General features: G+C 43.6%; 1 protein-coding gene across 1 annotated transcript in view; it reads left to right on the top strand.

The window, feature by feature from the left end:
* The window catches only part of TTK (TTK protein kinase), a 338680-nt gene that overhangs the window by 140426 nt on the left and 175400 nt on the right, over window positions 1–22854 (top strand). Inside the window, exons 10-11 of the mRNA XM_069235624.1 lie at window positions 2973–3087; window positions 18372–18553. Coding sequence (XP_069091725.1) covers window positions 2973–3087; window positions 18372–18553 — 297 coding nt within the window. The remainder of the gene's footprint in view (window positions 1–2972; window positions 3088–18371; window positions 18554–22854) is intronic.

Here is a 22854-nt window from a genome sequence, read left to right as displayed (position 1 = left end):
TTCTCCAAATGCATGGCTATGGTTGCAGCTCACCTCCGGAGAAAGAAGATTTACATTTACCCCAACTAGACGACTGGTTGAGAAAAGCACCTTCTCATCATCAAGTGCAGTTGGATTTCAACATAACGACCAAACTCTTGACAGAACTGTGCATACAGGTCAACCACAAAAAATGAGTCACTTTGCCAACTTCTCAACTGTTTAGGAGCCGCTCTAAAAAGTATATCCATTGGGGGAGAGACTGTCTACAATTTTTCAGAAATGTGACCAGCTGTTACTGATTTTGCAATCAATGACTTGACAGATCTCATCTCTACTCTGGTCCATGGCATCAAGCATTTATCTAGTACCAAAAGAGTCTTCAAATGCGACCTTTGCAGAGGTGCGTTGAGGACCAATGGTCACAATGGAAAGACAATTTGGAAACAAAGTCTCTCACACCACACAAGTCAAACAGTCCCTGATGTGGTGGTGTGAGAAAAGCAGCTTACTGGAGGGAAATCCCTTTTTCCAGGACCTTCCAGGATAAACAGTTTTCACAGATGCTTCTTTGACAGGATATGGAGCTCTTCTGCAAATTCTCACAGTAGAGGTTTAATGGTCAGAAAAAGAGCAATTGTACCAGCTAAATGTTCTGGAGTTGGAGGCGGGGTCCGTCTAGCCTTCAAGACAATTGCTCCATCCCTAATGTCGAACAGGATACTAATTAAAACAGACAACACAACAATGATGCACTATCGAAACGACCAAGGGGGCACCAGATCAAGGATTATGCAGTCTGCCATTTGTTACTGGCAAGAAGTGTGATTCAAGCAATTTATTTACCAGACATATATAAAATTGTTAAAAAGATAAACTATGCAGTTACTTCATAGGCAATCATGAATGGGAACTAAATTCAGTATTAATAAATATTTTCCAAGACTGGGGTTTCCTGACATAGACATATTTGCCACAGAAGAAAAAGCAAAATGACTAAATTTGGCATTGCGAATGTAGGAACCATTCTTGTTGGGCACTGCTCTTTTCATGAATTACTCAGTTTTATCTGTACATTTCCTCCGATCCTTTTCATTTCAACAGTACTATTCAAACTTCAAAGCGTCAGATTCCTTAATAATTATAATAGCACCAGAGTGGCACAGACCGTAGTGGTATCCAGAGCTACTTCACCTTTCTGTCAAGCCCGAAGAGGTTGCTGTGCAAGCACAACCTTGTGTATAGGATGCAAGGAAAATCTTTCACCCTGACACACACTCCTTGGGTTTGAGGGCATGGTTCCTGAAGTCATTCAATATGGATATTTACATCTTTCTCCAGACTGTATGACCATTCTCAAGGTGCCTTCAAAACGCCAATGCTCTGATAAATTGCCAAGAGGATGTCCTTTTACATTATCTACCTCATTTGTCCCGATTAAAGCTACAATTCAACTCAATAAAAGTATATTTAGCTGTCATAACTGCATATAGAGGACTGTCTCGGAGATCCTTCTTTATTATGGCAGCTGTTAAAGACTTCTTAGAAGTTGTCATATTTTCACATCAGTCAAACAATTTCACTAGCCCTTTGCCACCAGAAGAAAAGACCCTTTCTTGGATTTTCGAAGAATTCTTAAGGTCTGCTTGAACAGAACTAAAGAAATTAGCAAACCAAACCAGTTGCTCATAAATTATGGACCTTTAAAAACTGGTAATGTTTCTTCTAGACAAACTATAGCTAGATGGATAGTTTCTTGTATTACTCTGTTACCAGTTGATTAACAAGCCCCTTCTAGGTAAACCTAGAGCTCATTCTACCTGTAGTAAGTCCGCATCTATTTCCTGGATAAAAAAAAAAGTCCCAGTAACAGAAATTTGTAAAGCAGCTGCATGGTAATCTGTTTATACTTTATCTAAACATTATTGTTAGGATGAAGATTAAAGAGTGGGCTCCTTATTAGGTCAGGCAACTTCAAAGACTCTGTTCAATCAGAGCAATTCTTACTTGCCATACGCCTGGTTAGACTACCTCACTTTATTTTTCTATTGTTACAAGCTCTGTATTGACACCCGCAGGTTAGGGATATGCTTGCTATTGTATTCTGTGTTTATCAGTGAGGTTCCTATGATGCAGAAGGTTATTTTACTTGATTGTATTCCTAGTTTTGCATCATAGGTATCCTCTCTGGCGTCGTAAACAACCCTCCCTCCTCCCCGGTTGTCAATTACTTTGCTATTTTTAGGCCCATTACCTCCTTCCAAAAAGAACTGAGGCTGTGAGGCAAACTGCCAGTACAGTGAATGTTCGGAAGGGATGCTGCTGGCACTTTAAAGTTAACAGTATATTGTTTCCTCGCAGGTCTTAAACTCTTGACCTGACAGGTTCCTTTTTTACCTCCGTTTTTGTTGCACTCTATGTGCATAATAGGCGTTTTATTGTTAAACTCAACATTGTCTTTGTCAGATGCTGCAGTGTGGTCATGTTCTATTAAGTAGCTGTTTTATGGCTTAGAAAAATTCACTAAAAATAAGCTTATGTTTTGTTAATGGAGTTAACACCAATTTTTATGGACAATGATATTACTACCTCCATCCGAAGATTGACCTTAAAATATTGAAGAGAAAGTGTTCTGGTATCCCTGCTAATGCACAGGAATATTCTGAGGATACCTATGAGCAGAAATAGGAATACAAGTAAGTAACTGTCCCTTTGTGGATTAATTGTGACCACTACGTTGTAGTTAACCTTTCTTTTCTTTTACATTGTGAAGTTTTTTTTTAAATTTAGAAATAAGAAAAATGTAATAATGCCTGTATAAAAAATAATTACATTCAAATGTAAAAACAGATGTCTCTTGCCTAGTTCGAATTGGTCATATTCTGACTCTGATTATCACTGATGCTGGTTAAACCATCTAGGTTTTATTTTTTTTTTTATTTTTTTTTTTAATAAATGGACTGTATTCACCATTTAAAAAATGTCTTTTATAGTTTGGTAAAGACGGCATGAGTGCGGAGTCAAATCAAGACAACTTAGAGGTTCCATCTGAATCAACTTTAACACTTTTAAACAAAACTGATTCAAGCACCACAGTGAAAGGAAGAGGTAATCTTATTTTTAATTTTGTAACTTCTTTTGTCACTTACACTTTCTTTTTTTAATAATTTCAGTGGTAATGCAATTTTGCTTACAACCCATATGCAGCTTACCATGGTGCAAAATAAAATTCTTTAATGGGCTAACTTCATTTACATGTAGGTTTTTAAAAATGTATATTTGGATAGTTAGACTGTTTACTTTTATGGAACGTTTAACATAATTTTAGTTAGACACAGAGGTTCGGCATTTAAATTAAGTTAGCTAGTTTTGAAGGTATAAGCTTAATATTCCAATGGAAAGAAATAACCTTTTCAATATGGTCTTCCACCCCCTAATTGCTAGATATGTATGGCTTGATTTTCTTGATTTTTAAAATAACTCATATTAACCAGCATTGCCAGTCTTAACCTATGTGTGGACTCTTGGAATATTTTAAATGGAGGGTAGCCAAAATTTAGTATCATTTTACATTTTTGTAACATCATATATAAATATCTTTCAAGAACACGCTGAAAAGATTGTTGACTAAATTTGTTTTCTTGTTTTTAAGAGAAGAAATGGAAGGAAACTATCTCACTTGTTAGTATGTATAATCACTAAACCCCGGACTCTATATATTTTAAATTACTTTTTTATTGAGAATTAAGAAAAAATACAAAATATTAGATACTGTACACAGTACAGGGCAACTTCCATTTGGATTTGACATTGGTTAAATTCTCAATTGACATGTCCATTGTTTTAGCAGAGATAAAACATGTACATTGAATATATTGTGTTTCAGAATACGAAACATAAAATATAAAATAAGATAGAGTGAAGGAACGCGTGAGGGAGGGGAAAAGATAGGGGTAGAATAGAGTTGGATGGGGGAAGCGTGAAGGAGGGGGGGAGGGAAGGTTCAGTGAACAGAAAAGGGCGTATACATCAAAGAGGTATAGAGAATGTGATACTAATTTCTGTTTATTTCTGTTGCGATGCAGGCTGTCATAGTGACTATTATGTCAATGTAGATGTAGTTATTTATGGTGTAGAGAAAAGAGAAAAATAGAGTTCGAGGTGGAGGAATAGGGCAATGATTGGGGAAGTAGTCGGGCCAAGTCTACATGTGTGTCTTCGAATCGTGCAAGGTTCAAATGTGCTTGTGTATTAATCCTGTCGGACAGTATTAACATATCTGCAAGTGGATTAAGTATGGGAAAGGGAGGAGATTGGGGAAGAGGGTAAAAGGGAGGGGGGGCAGGGGCTCAGCAATTCTGAGGTAAAGGAGGGGGCAGTAAAGTTATTGGTTACAACTTAGTGTCTCCGAAACCTGGGAAAGAACGCCCAGTATGTGAAAGTCGGATGTCTGAGAGGAGAACAGGACAGGAGAGGTATCTTAGAGAAAAAGAGAGAGGGAAAGCTTAGAGCAATAGGACGAGCTGTATGCTGTTCTATTTTTATATGAATATAGAGGGGGGAAAAGGGAGTGGGAAAGGGGAGGGGAATGAGAGGGAGGGGCATAGGATATGTTGGCCTCCGTCAGCTGTCCACCACTCCTCCGTATTCCTGGATGGGATGGGGGGAGGAAGGAGGTAGCATGGGCAGCGGGGACCTCTATGGTCCTGACAGGAAGGGATTCCAGACCTCCATGAATAGTGCTGCTTGATCTTGCAAGTTGTAGATTACACGTTCATGCATGGCAGTTTGTATCATAGCCGTCATCCATTCTGCCGGTGTGGGGGCAACGCTTGATCTCCAATGTCGAAGTATACAGATCTTGGTTGTGGCCAGTGCAGTGTGCAGTAATCTTTGTCGTGGGTGCCATATAGGAGGGTATGGGCGCATGTCGTGGAGGAGGATAAGCGACGATGGAAACGGGTGTGGTATCTGGAGGGTATCTGTAGAGTATGGCACACTGTATCCCACTGGGGTTGCGTCGAGGGACAAAGATATAATATGTGCACTAGGTCGCATTGGAGGTCCGTACATCTCCAACAGCTTGCCTGCGGTATTAGGTCTGCCCTGCATAGCCTCATAGGGGTCCAATACCAGTCTGGTAGGATTTTGAATAGACAGAACTTCAGCTGGGCTTCTTGTACACCTCTATCAAGTGATTCCAGTATGTCTGACCAGTCTTCCTCAGTGTATGTCGTTCCCAGCCGGTCTTGCCATCTGCGGCGCAGGCCGTTGAGGAGGGGTTGCGAATACAAATGGTTGACTAGAACTCAGTACAAGCCTGCCATTACGCCTCTGTGCCGGCCCCACTTCTGTAGGTAAACAACGATTGGTGAGGTTTTGACATCCCTTGAGGGGATTCCCAGTATTTTGTGCAAACAGTGTTTAAGTTGTAGGTATCGCCATTCCTGACTCTTATGTATGTCATACTCGGCTCTTAAAGGGGCGAAGGATCGGAATTGGTCACCATCTACGATTTGGGCTATGTTATTAATGCCAGCATTTCTCCATTGGGACCATATTAAGGTTTTACCCCCAATTTTGATGACTTTGTTCCCTTCTATAGGGGCTTGTGAGTGTAGAAAGGGGTGTATTCCCAGAATGCTGTGATCCCTGCGCCATGCCGCATTTGTTGGTGTGAGAACCGGATTTGGCCGTCTAGGGCGGTCTGCATACACTCCTCCCAGTCCCTTGCGGTTTCCTCGTAGGAGGTTCTCTATGATCTCCCATTGTGGGGGGTCGGTAGTTCCGGGGAGTAGGTATGCCAGTTGTGATAGCTGTAAGGCCAACGAGTTGTTCTCCACCGAGGGGAGGCCCAAACCTCCGTGGGACCTCCTTGCTAGTATTTTTGCTGGTGTCAGTCTCGGGCCTATAGAGCCCCATACTAAGGTTCTTATTGAAGCATCTATTCCCCGGAGCAGTGTCAGAGGGACATGTAAAGGAAGCATGCCTAACATGTATGTAAAGCGTGGGAGGGTGATCATCCTGACCGCCTGTGTCCTTCCCCACATAGAGAGTCCTAGTTGTGTCCACTTAGTGAAGTCCTATTTCATTCTGTATATAAGGGGGTCTAGGTTGTCCTTGATCATGTGTTCCAAGCCTCGGTTGACAAACGTCCCCAAGTATTTGATGTGTGACGGTGTCCATTTAAATGGTAGCCCGTGGATTGCGGCCCTGGTCATTCGGGAGAGGGGTAGTGATTCGCTCTTGTCCCAATTCACACGGTATCCTGACAGGGATGCAAAGTCCCCTATGATCGAGAGTAGTGCTGGGAGAGAGCTATCCAGATCAGATAGAGTGAGCAAGATGTCATCCGCATAAAGATATATTTTGAAGGTTCCTCCAGTTAGGGGGATGCCTTGTATCTGTGGAGAGTTTTGTATGCTAGCTGCTAAGGGTTCCATGGCCAGTAAGAACAATAGCGGTGACGGGACAGCCCTGCCTCGTGCCTCTGCTAATAGGAAACGGGTCCGATATGAACCCCCCACAATTTACTTGTGCTGTAGGGTGGTCGTATAGTAGGCGGACTTTGGAAATGAACTGTTCTCCGAGGCGGAAGTGCTTCATGGTGGCAAAGAGATAAGGCCATTCAATGCGATCGAATGCCTTCTCTGCATCCAGGGACAGGGCCTGGGCTTCAGTCTGCATGTTGAGAGATTCATGGAGGGTGTGGCAAAGGGTGCGCGTATGATTTCTGGAGGTGCGGCCCGGCACGAATCCCACTTGTGTGTTATGGCTCAGGAATGGTATTAGTTTCCGTAAACGGGCTGCCAACACGGTGGCCAAAAGCTTGACGTCCCCATTTAGGAGAGAGATAGGGCGGTAGCTGCCGCATAGTAATGGGTCTTTGCCTGGCTTAGGCAGGACAACAATGGTGGCTTTATTGGAGAAGGCGCCGAGAGAGCCCTCCTTACACGCTTCCGTGATGGCTTTGTGTACTGTGGTGGTCGCCTCTTCTCCCGCCCATCGGTAGAACTCGGCCGGGAAACCATCCTCGGCTGGGGATTTATGGTAAGGGAGGGTTTTGATGACTTGTGCTATTTCTTCCGTGCTTATATCACCTTCCAGGAGAGCCTGCCTCCGAAAGGTAGGGTAGGTTTGCTGCAGCAAGGAAGGCCTCTGTTTGTTTCATGGTGGTTGCTGTTTTGGAGGTATAAAGGTGGCGATAAAAGGCCGCAAATTTGTTTGCTATGTCTTGTGGTCGAGTTACCACCGTTCCTGATGGGGACGTAATCGCCGGGATGCTGGAGGCAGCTTCTCGCTGTCGAAGTTGTGCCGCCAGGAGTCTGCCCGCTTTCTCGCCCTGCTCATAGTGACGACCGTGCAATCTTTGTAGTGCATACTCCGCCTGTGAGGTATATAGCTCATTGTGATTCATGCAGGCTTGTTCAAGAGAGCGACGAAGTGCTAAGGATGGTTGTGCCGTGTATTGTCTGGTGAGTCTCCGGATGTCCTCCTCAAGGGTTCGTTGGCGCAATTGCCTCTCTTTGTTAGCTAGGGCTGCATCACGCGTCATGCTACCTTTTAGGGTTGCTTTTGCCACGGCCCATAGGACCTGTTAAGAGGACACGGTTCTGACATTGTCAGCCATGTAGGTGGATATGTGGGTCTTCAGGTGTTCTTTTCCTTGTGGGGAGCGGTACCTATGTACCCCGAAGCGCCATGGTTTACGACTGGGGGAGGCGAGACCTGTCCGAATCGGGAGGAGGACAGGAGAATGGTCGGAGAGTCCGCTTTCAAGTATTCTAGAATCGTGAAGTTGGGGGACTATATTTCGTGACACTAGAAAATAGTCCAGTCTGGATTGGGTACCGTGGACTGAGGACAGGTATGTATATTCTTTGTCTGTTGGTTGTAATAATCTCCTACCTTCAGTTTTGCAAATACATACCTCCCCTCCGGGTCATTCCATGTTTTAATAGTTGTAATCAGGAGGCCTTTTCGTATCAAAATCGCTACCTACTCTGCATTTACGGGGGTGCCACCTCCGGGCTCTCGTTCTGCTGAGCAGCAACTGTAGGAGACCCTTCCCACCCAATCTTGGCGAAGCTTACTGGCTTCCTCGTTGTCCAAGTGTGTCTCCTGTATCAGGGCTATGTCCGCTTTTTTTGATTGAAGAAAGGACAGTACTTTTTTCCTCTTTATATAATGTGTCATACCATGTACGTTCCATGAGATGACTCGCAGTGGGGGGTTCGTACCGGAAGCAGCCCCCGTCATATTAGAAATGGCTGTTGAGATTCACCCCTGCAACACGGGATGTTTAGGTCGTGTAGGGGCAAAGGGAAGGGGGTGGCCGTAATATTTATAGTGGAGGAGGGGGACAGCCGGTGGATGTCGGGAGATCACTCGGGAGGGGAAGGGAAATGGAGGGGATGAAGGAGGTTAAGGGGCATGGAAAAAGGGTTAAAGAAGAATAGGATCAAAGGTCTAAGTGAAGAATGAAAGAAAAGGACGGTTGGGGGTGAAAATGGAAGAGGGAGGTTGATCTATAGGCTACGGGTTCCTTTCCTATAGGGGCTCCTGATGCTGTCGGTCGGGCGACTATCGAGGGGGGCGGGGAGGGAGGAGTCAAGACGTGGCACTTCCGTCTTTTACTGGGACGTCTTCTATCTGGCACACGGGGGAGGAGGATAGAGAGTAATAAATGAAGCATGAATAGAGCATGTGGGGAGATGGTCGCGCTGGGGTCGCTGTTCATTTGTTTGTTGATGGGGGCAGTGAGGGGGGTAGGAGAAGAAAGGAGGGGGGGAAGGACCAGTGAAGGGAGGTGGGGCATATATGTTTCCTGATGCTATCTGATTATGGCCTCTCAGTATCAATGGCGAAGGGGAGGGGGAAACAGCTAGGTGTGGTCGAAGATGAGATATGGGAGCTATGTCAATGACGAAGGAGAACAGTTTCTATGTGAGTACATGTACCTTGATCTGAATGCCAGATCTTCTTTTCGTCTTTCTATTGTTATTATATGAGTTCTAAGTTATGGAGGTAGTGTGGTTGATTGGGGGGGGGGGGGGGCGGAAGGAAGGGGGAGGAGAGGGGGGAGGGTGGGGTGAGCGAATCGGTCCAGCATTGGAACAAAGGAGGAGTTACAGGATATTCAAGCAGTCACTTACATATATACATTGCAATACATCCCATACCAATAACATTTGTCTTTCGTTTCTTATTTTCATAGCTTTATATGCATAGTGTTGGGTTGGGTTTTGGGATCTATCCTGGGCTCATAGGTGGATATATGAACAGTGGAGGGCACATCAATTCTAAATCATGATATAGGCAGTGTAAACAATGTAGACTACTTTTAACTTTATCTTTAACTCCCCCACAAGACATAAGTAAGTTCTGCTACAGCATTACCTCATACTATATTGAGGAGAAAAGTTAGGGGCTAGCAAACAGTAGTATCTCAGAGTCTATGTCGGGTATAGTCCGTAATCCTGTGCTGTGATTGGGTAGCAGTTACTTATATGGCCTGACTTGGATATTACAGAAGTATACTTTCCTTCGAGGGCCGATCATACCTCTGTGCCTCATCCTATACTTGTAATGTCTCCCTGGGTGAGCCCCGTAGAGGTATTTAAAGAACCTTTTAGTGTTTATTTCAATGGTGGTCTCTGGTCTACATACAGGTTTTGGAGGTCCCTATTTCGTGAGTTTAATATAAGCAATAGGGAGCAGGTTTAGGGTTGTGGGGGTTTCTACTATATTACTGTTATGGCCTATTTCTTATTTCTTGTCAGGAGGCGGTATACTTTGGCAAATTGGTTACACATTCAGTGTTTCCGTGCCTGACAAATCTCAGTTTGTGTTTGAATAGTCGGTAGCTGCAAAGCTCAGCCTGTCTACTAACTTATAATTTTACTAGGTCAAACCATGGATGGATACATTGACCTGCTAACTTTCTGACATTTGAACATTGCCCTGCAAAGCCTCTTGTCACTCTAGACCAACGAAAACATATTAGCAACATGGTATCATTTGCATCAAAGGCTGTGAGGGATATGCTGAATAACTACATATAGTCCAAACAAATACTCATCTGTCCGCTGAGTAGGCGGTCATCTTGCTCCATGTCCCTTTTCGTTGTCTCGGCAAGGCCCCTCTGTTACCCCTGGGGTAAAACAAAAGTTAGTTCACGGGGGTGTAAGGGTCGGTTTCAAGGGCGAACGAGATTTGTCTCTTTCCGAAAGCTGTGTGTCACCACGTCGTGCAGAACTTGGCCTCTGTTGTCATGAGCCCTAGTTAGTCTTTCCAGGTCCCTGCCTCTGGGACAGGTGGCTGGATCATGCCAGTCTGTTTCTCCTTTCTCAGGCCCAGGGGAGGGTGTGTGACCATCTTCTTCCATACTGTCCTGTGACCAGTTCGGGACAGCTGTTTGTTTGGTCTGAGTTTGAAGGGAGTCCAGGAAGAGTCTTGAGTCCTCTGGGTTATAGAAGTCTCTAGAGATCCCATTTTTGGTGATCCACATTCTCTGCGGGTCGAAGAGACTGTATTTCACCTCCAGTTGGCGAAGTCGAGGCCTTAAGGAGACGAAGGCCTTCCTGTGCTCGGTGGTGTCTTTAGAGTAGTCGGCTGTTATACGGACCTCGAGGTTGTCCATCCGAAAGGGCCCGTGGGTTCGTGCAGCTTGAAGGATCTGACGGGTCTGGGAGTGACGCAACAAACAGGCGATGATCGGTCGGGGTCTCAGGGCCCTGTCCTGGCGCTTCGGGCCCACTCTGTGTGCTCGTTGAAATTCCAGCAGTGGTTCAAAGGCTAGTGATGTTAGCTTGGGTATAGTTGAGCTGAGAAAGGTCTGTACGTCTGTGCCTTCTTCATTCTCTGGGATTCCGAGAAGGCGGATATTGTCCCTCCTGCTTCTGACTTCCAGGTCAGTCACTTTACTTCGTAGATAAGAAAGGTCTTGGTCTCTCTCCTGTGTTGTGGACATGTGGGTCTCCAAAGTCTCCACACGGCTCTCCAGCCCCATCACCAGTGAATGAAAGCCTGCAATGTCGGTCCGTATGGATTTAGTCTCCAGTGTCAGAGAGGAGATGGAAGCATCCATTCCCTCTATCCTGCGGCTGACAGCAGTAATTTCCTGCAGTATCCGTTCCATAGTCGCAGGTTGGTCCCCGTCTGCCATCACTGATGGTGGGTTTGGCTTTGGGGCCGTGGACGGTCCTGTCGTTGGGGACGCAGTATATTTGTGTTGGAGCGTTTCTGAGAATAATAGTCGACGTGCCGGTTTACCTACAAGTTTTTGACCAGATTTACCTCCGGGCATCTCAGTGTTAGTCTGTAGGGCAGGCCTTGTAGATCCAGGGGTCCTCGTCCCTTCTGTTCTCCCTTTGGGCGATTGATGGGGGTAAGGAAGCGTGACCTGACCCGTGTTCAGTCCCCCTGTGTGCGTTGCAGAATTATATTCTCTTTATTGGGGCTGTGTTGAATAGTGTTTTTTTTTTTTTTTTTTCTGTTTTACTGTGTGCAGCTACCCAGGGGTTTTCAGAAGGTCCTCTTCTTGCCTCGCCTTTAGTTATTCTTAAGGACGGTGCTTTGCTCGCCGCTTAAAAGCCATGACAATAACAACAAGGGCAAGGTGTGAGGGTTCTGGTCGCGGGTTGATGTTCGTGCCCTTATAGTTGCGTGGAAGGCTGAAGCTCCGTGAGGAGAGGTCAGTGTTAAACTAGGCGGCTCCGGCACCCCATTGGGTCTCTGTGAGGATGGATATCTTTTCCCTCTCTAGTCGCCTTTTACAAGTCACTGATGAGAGGGAGAGAGTATCTGATGGTAGTGCTGGGATATGCAACGCTGCTGGGCAGTTTACTGATGCTGAGAGAAGGCGATGATCTTCATTCTTGGAGGGCGAATTTGTTCCAGCCTCTGGGATTGTGGCAGTTTCCTTACTCCCAGCCTCTCCTCTCAAGGGCTCTTTCTGATCAGGGTCTGTCTCTTCTCTTGAGGTCAGAGCCTCCTGGGATCAGGAGAGAGTGAGCTGCCGACAAGAGGGAAATTCTGTGTCCACGGGGGATTGTGCCGTGTGGCTTCATAAAGCCTTGTGAAGGCCCTCCGATTGAAAACAGGCAGGGGAGGGGTGCCACCCTCACCCCGCCGGGCCGCGCTCCTCTGACCCCGGGAGGCGCTCCTCTTTCTTCGGGGCAGAGCAGGCCCCGTCTGCAGAAACACGCGGCGGGTCCTCCCGCCACCCCTCCGCTCCGTACCTCTTGGTCCGTTCCTGTTGTGGTCTCGGCGGAGCGGTGAGGCAGGTCTCCTTGCTAGGCCGACTCTCGCTGGGCCTCGCAGGATGCCAAGACGTGACTCCACCCCGGCGCAGGCCTCTTAGTCCCAGTCGCGTTACGGCCTCGGATCTCCCCCTCCGGCTCTGCTTTATCTCCTCCGATTCTCCAGATCTGGTTGCGGAGACATTTGAGGCACTGGTGTCTCAGGAAGCCCCCGGAGGCCGATGGATGTTCTCAGCTGCCGCCGTTCGGCCCACGCCACCCCCTCATGTGCGACCTGACACAGAGCTCCGTGGTTAAGCAGCCATCTTCGATCTCGGTCTGGCCACGCCCCCCCTTAATCTATTTTTGACATATTTAATTTTTAAATTATTGTTGTCACAACACAATGTTAAACTTTTTACTTTACTAATACAATTTCGTCGCACAGGTAAGAGTTGTTTTTCACGCAAAATTGTCAGTGTGCTTCTTGTCGCATTCTTGAGCTCATATCTGGTGTGAATGCTTTTTCCAATGTCTGATCATTTAGTTTTTTGGTGAAATGCAGGTAGTCTGTGTTAGAAATTGGGTTACTGGTTGCTTGGGGTGGGAGCCCTGGCCAAGCAGCAACAACAACCCTAACCCGGGTAAGGCATAAGGAAACCCTAAATTATTCTGTCTTGGTAGCTTGGCATAGAGCAATCAGGCTTAACTTAGAGGGAATGTGTAAAGTATTTGTGCAACACTTCAAAATCTAAAACAGTGAACACACCACACAAAAAGATCCCATACTAAGTTAGAAAATTGAACTTATTTTAAAGAATAAAACAAGACCTAAACGACAAAAATTCAATAAGTAGAACTTGAGTTTACAACTTTTAAAGCATAAACTGAAACAACAAGCACCAACCGGGGATATGCGGTTGTGCTGACCTGGGACAAATTCAAAAGTTCAAGCCGATATCGATGGAGCACGGGCCAGCTGCAAGGATTTAGTTAGCTCCTTTGAGCTAAAGTCCCTTAAATCCTGGGTGGGGGAGCGTTGGGTGGGTCAGAAACAGATTGGGAGATGTCAGTTCTGAGATTTGACGACACTGTGGTGCGAGACCCTGATGTGTCAATGTCAAGGATCCTGTCAACTGAACTTGTAATGTAGAGACAAGTGTTGAAGATGCGTGGTGCAGTTAAGACAATGTGATGGTTCTGATCGACCCATTTGTAACAATGCAGAGGTTCGTCGCCAAGGAATGTGAGGGATTTCTTTTTTTTCTTTTTCTTTTTTACTTTACATGTAAGCTAAAAATCATGTTAGAAGACCTAACTAGAACTTCATTCTAATCTTTATTTTTTCAGTGTATATATGTATATATTTACACAAATATAAGGCATCAAAATGTGACGATTGTAAATCTTTCTCATCCAAAGCTGTTTGTGACAGACTGTGGTGCCTCACTTTGTATATTCAGCACACAAGAGATGCCCTATTTCCAGGAGATGATCCTGTGATAAGTGTCACTTTGATAACTGAGAATGTCTGATATGTATTTAAAAAATAATTTAAAAGGGGGGGGGGCAGAAGTGAAAGCACCTGGAGGTGCTTTGGGTTTTCAGTGAAAGATACAAATATCCTCGTGAATGTCTGAACAAAAAAAGCAGTTCGCCTCTTGTGATGCAGGCTCCATTCATCAAGTGCCTGAAAAACGGCATGAGAAATGGCTGCAGCAGATATTCTATCACCTTCCCTGGCCATGACTTGGCAGCCTTATTGAAGAAAATGATCAAGTCTTCTACTCCTCAGCCGTTATTATAGACCAGCTCTCCTTCTATGGCTTCTTTATAGACAGTCACTTCGTAGTTATCAGCCTTGTCACTTCATCATCATTAGTCTCTACTGTCCCTTAGTGGTAGTAAACCCTTTCAGTGGGGCTCCTTGTCTTAGAGGGTCACCACTTTGTAGTCGACTTTCACTGGTTTTCTTGACGGTCACCTCCCCTTCAGCAGTCTTCTCATAGTTAACTAGTGCTTTAGCAGTGGCAGCTGTAGTTTCTCCAACAACAGTAATACCTTTTGCATCTGGAATGTTGGATTTGGACATAATTCTATCTGCCTTCAGCTGAAGTACCACTGAGCTTCCCTTATCACCTCTTACCTCTAAAGGTATCCGTGCATGCAAGCACCATATCAGAAACTGTTAAAGATGATATTCAGGACATTCAGACGAGGAGCAGCCTCTCTGCAGAGACTGAAAATTCATTATGAGGATAATCTCTATGGAGACATTTTAATTGATAGGAGCCTTACTAGAAACTCAACTTCACCAGGACAATGTGTTGACCACTGGAACTGCATGTGGGACAGGTTCCTGTTGATTTCTTCCAATCATTTCAACAAATGATCAAGAGTATTTTTGCAAGGCTATGAAATGTAGTTGTGCCTGAACGGCAACCTACCCTATGCCTATGTGTACTTTTATTGCCTCCTACACACACACACAGCTCCAGAGTATGTGGTTTGGGCACAGAGGAAAGTGGGGATGAGGTTTAGAATGATGGACCAGAACATGAAGATGTGGACCCGGATGCTGCTGATGACTGTGACCCTCAGTTCCGTTATGACTTGGATAGTTCATGATTGCCAAGTAGTGGGCAGGAACCATCTTCACTAGATTACACACCAGGAGATATCGGACTCTGCACCATCCTGTCTCACAGCTCAGCTGTGTCTGTATTCCATCATTGATGCCACAGCACAGTTCAAATCACCTAATCCAGTCACTTACTTCTAGACCACATGGTTAGGATGGCAGTCATAAAGAGAAGGAGCAGTGATTGCTGCTGCTTCAGAAGTTTCTAATGTGGTTTTCCATCAGCTAGCAGGATCAACAGTCCTTCATAGGTTGAAAATAAGTGTTGTTAAACAATTCTCATCTGAGGCGCAAAGGAAAGTCATTTACCTGCGTTTTGATGGTCGAGCTCTGGGAGCACGAATATTTCAAAAGCCCTCTGTATTTTCTGTTTCCAAAAGAACACAGTTTCTGAGGAAGCTCCGCACAGTGTGCGTCCCAGCAGAGACGGTGTGAGCGTTACTCCCAGTCAGTCAACTAAAACGGAGACAGAGGGTACAAGTGTTCACAGAAACAAAAAAACTCTTTGCATTGCCAAGGTCAACAGTCGGAGCAAGAGATCCAGACTTCCTATTGCTGTCTGTTTCTTTCTCATCCTCCATGCTATTGGACAGAACATTATTCTATTTTCTGTAGAAGGGAGGGATAGCGCTACAGGCCTGGGGTTCTCCAGACTGTGGGTTGCAAGCATGCATTCAAATGTGCACACCAGGAGGAAAACATTATCTTAACAAATGCAAAGCATAATTTTTGAGCTACTACTCAAAACTGCTATCGAGAAAGTGCCCAAGAAGCAATGGCACGCAGGATTTTCATTTGAGGTTGTCAGTCAAAATAAATAGATGGACGGCTGGATATTTATCCTAGTTTTCCAGGATCTCCACAAGTCCCTGAAGAGACAGTCCTTCAGGATTGTCATGCTTCAGTATGTCCTCTCTGTTCCACAAAGGGTTTCTGATGGATTTAGTTGTTCAGGGTGCTGATATCCATACACCGTTCATCAGTGACATAGGCAGTATCCAACATATTCTATAGGTGTTCAGCGTTACCAGTTTAGAGCCCTTCCCTTCAGTTTCAAGTCCGCTCTGAGATTCTTCACTAGTTGTCCAGCACCAGTGGCAGCACATCTAAGGGAGAAAGTCGGCCAGGTGTTTGCATTCTTGGACAAATTGCTTTCAGAGAGTTTGAAAGCAAAGTACATGGAAGAGTCAACAAACTCCTGTTGCAACTCTTGATAGATAGCATGTATTCTTTTACCTTATCACTGCCCTAAAATTGTATGCCTCAATACTACTTAAGGGACTGTGTTCCCCTCTTAGTCAAAATTGACAGCTTTAGTCACCCTCATTTTCAACAGCAGTTCTATCTCAGACAGTAGTAGAACTAATGTCCTCATGCATTCTTTTGATTCCTCATTGTAGGCTTCAGATGTGGCCCATCCAACAGGAGCTGCTCCATTAACTGTGACTGGTGAGGATTCATGGGCGACTGTCATTCTCCAGGGGACACAGGCATTGTTATCTTTGAGAATGCCAGAAAATCTTTAGAAAGACTATTTGTTCGATCATCTGCAACAACAAAGATGATAAAAAATGAATGGATGGGGCCCTCACTCACAGAACTTGATGGTGAAAGGCACGTAATCTCAAATAGAAGAATCTTCATATCATTGTATTGGAGCGCTGGGTTATTTGATTGGGTCTACAGGCTTTCTTTCCATGCCTGCACAACAATAGAGCCTGGCTTCGAACAAAGAATACATAATCAGACAAGACCCAATGAAGTTGAGCGTCCTGTCGGAGGAAGCTTTAGCTGTGTGCTAGCCAATGACATCGACTTGACAGCAGCACACCTGCTGGAATTTTACATTAACCATGCAGTTAGCACCTCTTCAGCAAATAGAACCAATCTCAACTGGATTTAGCCATGACTCTGAAGAACAGGAAATGCCATCTCTTTTCCAAAATTTGCGAACTAACCCAGCTGGCATTACCAACAGGGGAATTCGTAGTGCACCCAGAGCTTCTTTCCAGAAAGAAAGGACAGAATCTTTATCATGATCCTAGAGTATCATGGGTTTGACTCCAGTTTACTTGGAGGTTAGACAGCAGGATATTCAAAAGGCAGTAGGGATATTTTGGTTATTGTGGAAGATTCTATGGAATGCAGTTTATTTGCTCACTTCTTGGTCAGGCATATGCTCTTTTTCCTCCCAGTCTTAAGCTGTAAAATAAGATTTCTCAACCAGAGCAAGGAATGAGGAATATCCGTCATGCTGATTCAGGTAACTTTCATTCTTGCTTTTCCTTCTTTGCTTCTTCAGTGAACATCTGCTATGCTGCATCTATTCATGCAGAAACTGTCCTAACGCATGCATATCAGTAGTGCTTGCATTCGTGGTGGGCAGTGAAGGTTTAAAGTTTTAACAAAGTACAAGAGGTCCGTGTACGCCACACATCACATTTCCATCGCTTAAACTGCTTCATTTTCACTTTGCTCAATATGAGCCTTTCTCGTTGGATTTCATGTTTTTATCCTGGCTGTTTTAAAAGGTGGCTTCATTTTTGTGAAATGCAAGTTTTTCTGTGAAAGCACATAGTATCTGTTTTCTCTCTAATGTATGTGTTGTTCCCTTTTTTCCAAATTCCACCATTAGTGACTCAGTGACATCCTGTTATTTTAATCCATACCTGTGGCATGCTTACTTTTAAAACATACAGCAACCTGAATAGTTGGAAGCACTAGGTAGAGGAAACATCCCAGAACTGTAATTGGCACCCAGATCTCTTAAAAGCACTGCAGTACCATTCAGCTGGTATCAATGAGCTTTACAAATGCAGTAAAACAACAAAAGAAAGGAAGAAATGGAAAAGGGTTCCTATTGGTATACTGGACAAGCATGCTTTGGGTCCCAGTACTGTAAAGAAATGCAGTTTAAATGGTTAACATAGCTATTCGTGGAGACTTACTACAATCGAAACATGGGTAGGAGACGGATTGAGAAGCATAGTCCATGCTGTCTGAAAAGTGTTGCGAGTAATCATGTTGGTAAATTGACTGTAGATCAGTGACAGCAAAGAGTAGTACAAGATTCCTGTTTGAAGGCTTAGGTCAGTTACCATGGTGGATAGAAATTCATGATGTGCTTGGCTTTTTTCTGGTTTTACTAGCCACTCCAATGGTTTGTCAGCCTATCACTGCTACATAATAAATACTTCACTTTGTAAAATTTGGCATAATATATTTCTGTGTTAAAACAAGGAAATATCCAACAAGTGGTTGTTAAACATTTGATACTTAGAGGCTGTCAAATGTTTGCTTGTGATTGTGCACAAATTAGATTGGAAAAATTAACTCTCTACTTCCGACTGGGTCTTAAAATGCATCATTGCCACAGAATCAGCTGCTACTACGTATCTGTGTGGGCAGCCACAGTAAGAAAGTAAATCTTAAATAAGACCAATATAAATTACACAGCATCCTAAAACATTTGTATGCTAATATTTGAAAATTGTCTGACTTATATGCAGAAACAGAAATGATGGACCTTGATTTACATAATCCTGACTTAATCCACCATGAAAAGATTTGCGAACAAGCGCAGCATATTCAGCCAAGACACAGCAGTGAGCATCCAGGACAGCTTAAAATGGATCATATTGAAACTGCATGGAAGGTTCCCGAAAGCGTATGTCATCTCAGTGCTGTGGAGGTATGTTGTGTCTTCAAATACACATCCATCTTACATTACAAATATGATGTTGCCTAGTTTTTGTTGGTTTGTTTATTAGTATACTTGTACTATTCTGCCTGAATCTCTTCCAGCTTATCTTGTAAACTTCTAGATCTTACGGGTACCAACTTTGATATCTGTTCCACTTGTTATTTTGTTGATTCGGTCTAAAGGTATAGCAGTGGGCGTAGCCCTATCTTTAAAATGTTGCAGCGATTCTGCGTATTTTAGTGTCTGGATTGCTGAGTCCAATCTTAGGGTTTTGTGTGCTTACACCAAAAGAATGTACTATCTCCTTTGCTAGGTTTGTGCTATGCAGATGCCACTAAGCACAGAACATTATACTGAATGGCTTGCATGCATCCAGAACTGCACATATAAGCCCTATACTTGGCTAATCCTGTGCTCACAGTAACACTTCACATCAAACCCCTATTCACTAACATCCATCTAAAAAAATGTTGAACAGAAGTAACAAGTAAGCCATATAGTTAGCTAACTCAATGATCAAGATAAAACAACCACAACTTAATTAATGAAGCAAAGTAGGGCGATTCTTGGGTACCGAGTAGAGAGGCTGGAGTTTTAGGGTAAAAGCTCATGAATATAGCTCCAGATATCAGCATCCGCATATTCATCTTGAGTATAAATACCACCAGACATTCTCCAACTAACATAATAGAGTTACATACTTTATATGTCGTATTATACATTTCTCTAGTTACATCACTGAAAGCAATTCCAAATAAGTAACCTATGCACTCCTCAAAAACATACCTTAATGCCAGTATTAACATCGTAGAGAAAGGTTAAACCGGTATCTTCATAAACTGCATATGTTCATGACTTAGTTTAATTATTTGTTCCATTTTGTGTCATCCATCACTAAACCCAAATGTTCTTGTAGTTACATAAGTGTAGAGTTGTGTCAGGCTGAATGGAAACACTTTTGTGAGGCATATCAGCTGGCCTTTTCAACATTTGTAGTCTGCATCAGAACTGAAATAGTGCTAAATAACATTTCTTTTTTCAGCTGCGTTAGTCATTGGTGCGTCCAGTCTTTAAAATATGAATGTGAAAGCAATTCTTAATTGAAATAACCCTCACAATGTCGGTCATTGTTGGCATGCAAGACCCAGTGGGGCTGTATAAGGATGTTTATAGTATTTGTTTTCTTTTTTGATTATGATGTAAACTGAAAAATCTACCAAAGTTTCACTCAGAAGAATCAAATTTACTCCAAACTTCTCCTTCCCTTGTTAGTACTTGAATGCAAATCACACTTTGCTTACTCTTTCTTACTATTAGAAAGTATTGAATGTATCTGTTCGAACACAATTTACCATCAATTATTATAACAACGTATTTTGAAAAACCACACCGGTATTTGCTGAGCAGTGTGCCAGAAAAGTGAGGTTTGCTGTATACATGGCTCTGAATCACATGCTCTATATGCTCCTGCAGTAGTGTTGAGCTTGGATGATTACAAGTTGTTACTCAACGTGACTTGTGGAACCTCCCCTGGAACTCACAATGTAACATGACAAAGTCTCCACCTTGGGGGCTAAAAGAGTATTGTATGGAGTCAAATACAACAAATACAAACATAAAATTATGACCAACATAAGTGAAGGATGTATACAAGTGGAGCTATGTGGCGGTTGCTTGGCGACCAGGTGGGTGGGGTAAGACAGTGTCAAACCTGGGGCACCCAAGGCCATAATATGGGGAAAGTGAACTGTGCAGTAGCTGCCGTCAGGTGGATGTATAGCCTTAACCTCTAGAGACAAGGTAATGGTAGTTGCGGACAACATTAAGAGATAGATGTCCAAGGAATCTCATCGTCGAACCCTTGTATGCGACTGCGCAGTCTAAAAACCAAACGTTGTTCCTTCTCAAAAAGGTATTGAGATGTTATGAGCAGATGATGGTGGTGTTGGTTTATCTAGCACTATCCAGCATAGCTCATCTGGTGTAGGTCCAAGATTGACGAAGTGGTTAGTCAGTCTGGTAGCTTGTTTTTTGCATTGTATCTGTAGTCATTCCAATGTAACGTAGTCCACAAGTACAGGTGATAAGACAGATAAGCTTGTTACAGGTAGTGTGCTGTCTCAGCTCCTAGGGACTGTGGGTCCCAATGCTGAGGTCGGTGGTATGTTTAGCTAATGCGCAGGCACCTCAAAAGCCACAGGGAAAATGTCCCTGCACTGGTAGTAGCCCTCAGAGCGTATCTTGTTTGTAGATAAAGGCAAAGTCTAGTATGGACTAGCTTATCCCTCGTGTGTTAACTGCAATTAAAAGCAAAAAGTGGCTATGAAGTGGTCTGATTGCCTTTACTCAATGTGTTCCAGCTTCTGCATCCTGATTTCTTAATAGAGTTAGAGAGGCTGCAAAAGATATTCACACAGACTAACCTCTCTAAAGGTGGTTTAGGTGGCCTTGATTCCAAAAGGGCATCTAGATTATTTTTTTCTGGCTCTTTTGACCGCTGCATTGAGTGATGCAGGGTACTGCCTGTCAAGGAGTTGAGTGGACAGAGTTCTGGCATGTTCTTTGGATTTCCCAATTTCAGAGCAATCCATCTAAGGTGGAGGAATTGGCCAAATGGGAGGTTGTCTTACAGGGATTTTGGCTGAAAGCTTTGTACGACAAAGTGTTGAGTGCCGTAGGTTTTTCTGTATAGTTCAGTTTCCAAAATGCCCGCACAGGGGTAAACCACAAGGTTGTGGAAAGGGAGTTTCTCTATACTGCATTCACATGTGAACTTCAGAAAGTGGTTCTGAGTTCAACCACTGGTGAAATGTGATGAACACAGTGTCTTCTTTCCAGAGGATAAAAATATAATAAATGTACCGCTTCTAGATCTTAATATTGGAACGGTACCCATTCCCAGCAGGAAGATCATAGTCTGTCTCAATTTGGCAAACTGGGGACGAAGGTTCAGCCTATCGAAGTGCCCAGAAGTTTGTCAGCAAAGACAGTCTTAAAAATGGAAAAAAGTTTTCTTTCATGGCCAGATGAGCACATTTCATGATGAAAGAAACAGGCATGAGATAATCATAGTGGCTGAAAGCAAGGAGTCCACCGTGGCCAGAGTCTGATCCTGCGGGATGCATTCATAGTATTTTGACATCAAAGGAAATCAAGTACTCAAAGTGGATATCGAAGAACAAAGCTATTGAGATGTTTAAGAACATCCTTGGAGTCTTGCAGGTAGGTGGGCATCATTTGGACAAGAGGTATTAAAAATAAATCTGTGACAGTGGTTCAAGTAGAGAAACCGTCCCTGAGATAATGGGTTTGCCCACACAGTGGCGTTATTTTTTTTTTGTTTTGTTTTGGGGTGGGGGGAGTGCATAGAAATAAGGTGTCACTGGGCCAGCTGCATAAGGAAATCTGCCTCCTTTGACATTATACACCCTGTATTTTTGGTGTCCTCCACCAATTCTTTAATAGTGTATTGTAGTCTTTTGGTGGGATCACACTTACGGGGTTGGTAGTACTGTCTCATACTCAGCTGCCATTTCGTAGATTGTGCAATGATGATATATATACACAGTCATCAGATGAGCAGGATAGTTTATAAATTTTGTTTTTAACAATTGTGTATGATTTAGTAGTAAGTGAAAAGATTTAGAGGTATTATGTCGGGTAAGTAATGGTGATCAATGGAAAGAAATTATAATTACAGTGGATCTTAATATCAGTTGGTTGATTGTTTTTTATGATATTGATGTGGAAAGTTGAATGGTTTTGTAATCTATTGCTATGATCTTTTGTTAGGGACCCCTTCCCTTTTGCAAATGTGTCACCAACCCTTTTATGATGTTGGCTTATTCTCAATGTTTTGCGACTGGAATATGTTTGTGAACTACTGATACATCCCTTAACAAATTGTTATTTGGAAGAGATCCCCTAAACACTTCCCTCCCAAGTAGAGATTTGTAATGGGATTCTAGACCCTTTTTGCAGTTTGGTAACCTGTTAGTAGATCTGAAGTGGATCCATAATAAATAGCCTTTTTATGGTTGAAAATCCAGTGATTTTATGAATCTCGGGCTTTGCGACCACAAAGTGGCTTTGTACATCAGACCATAGATTGTTTAATTTTTTGGGAGGTTTGCCGCAGCCACCATCATGCCTAAAGTGGCATCTTTTGGTCTGCCATCGCAGGCGCCCCCTACCTCTCCTCCTGGTTATAGTCATTAAAGTTAAGCGCAATTTGTTTCATGGTGCTAAATTGAAGAGATTCTCCCGAGTCAGTAACATAGTACAGTATA

The sequence above is a fragment of the Pleurodeles waltl genome, chromosome 5 (assembly GCF_031143425.1).
Source record: "Pleurodeles waltl isolate 20211129_DDA chromosome 5, aPleWal1.hap1.20221129, whole genome shotgun sequence".
Taxonomy (NCBI): Eukaryota; Metazoa; Chordata; class Amphibia; order Caudata; family Salamandridae; genus Pleurodeles; species Pleurodeles waltl.
This window is presented reverse-complemented; position numbering and strand designations above follow the sequence as displayed.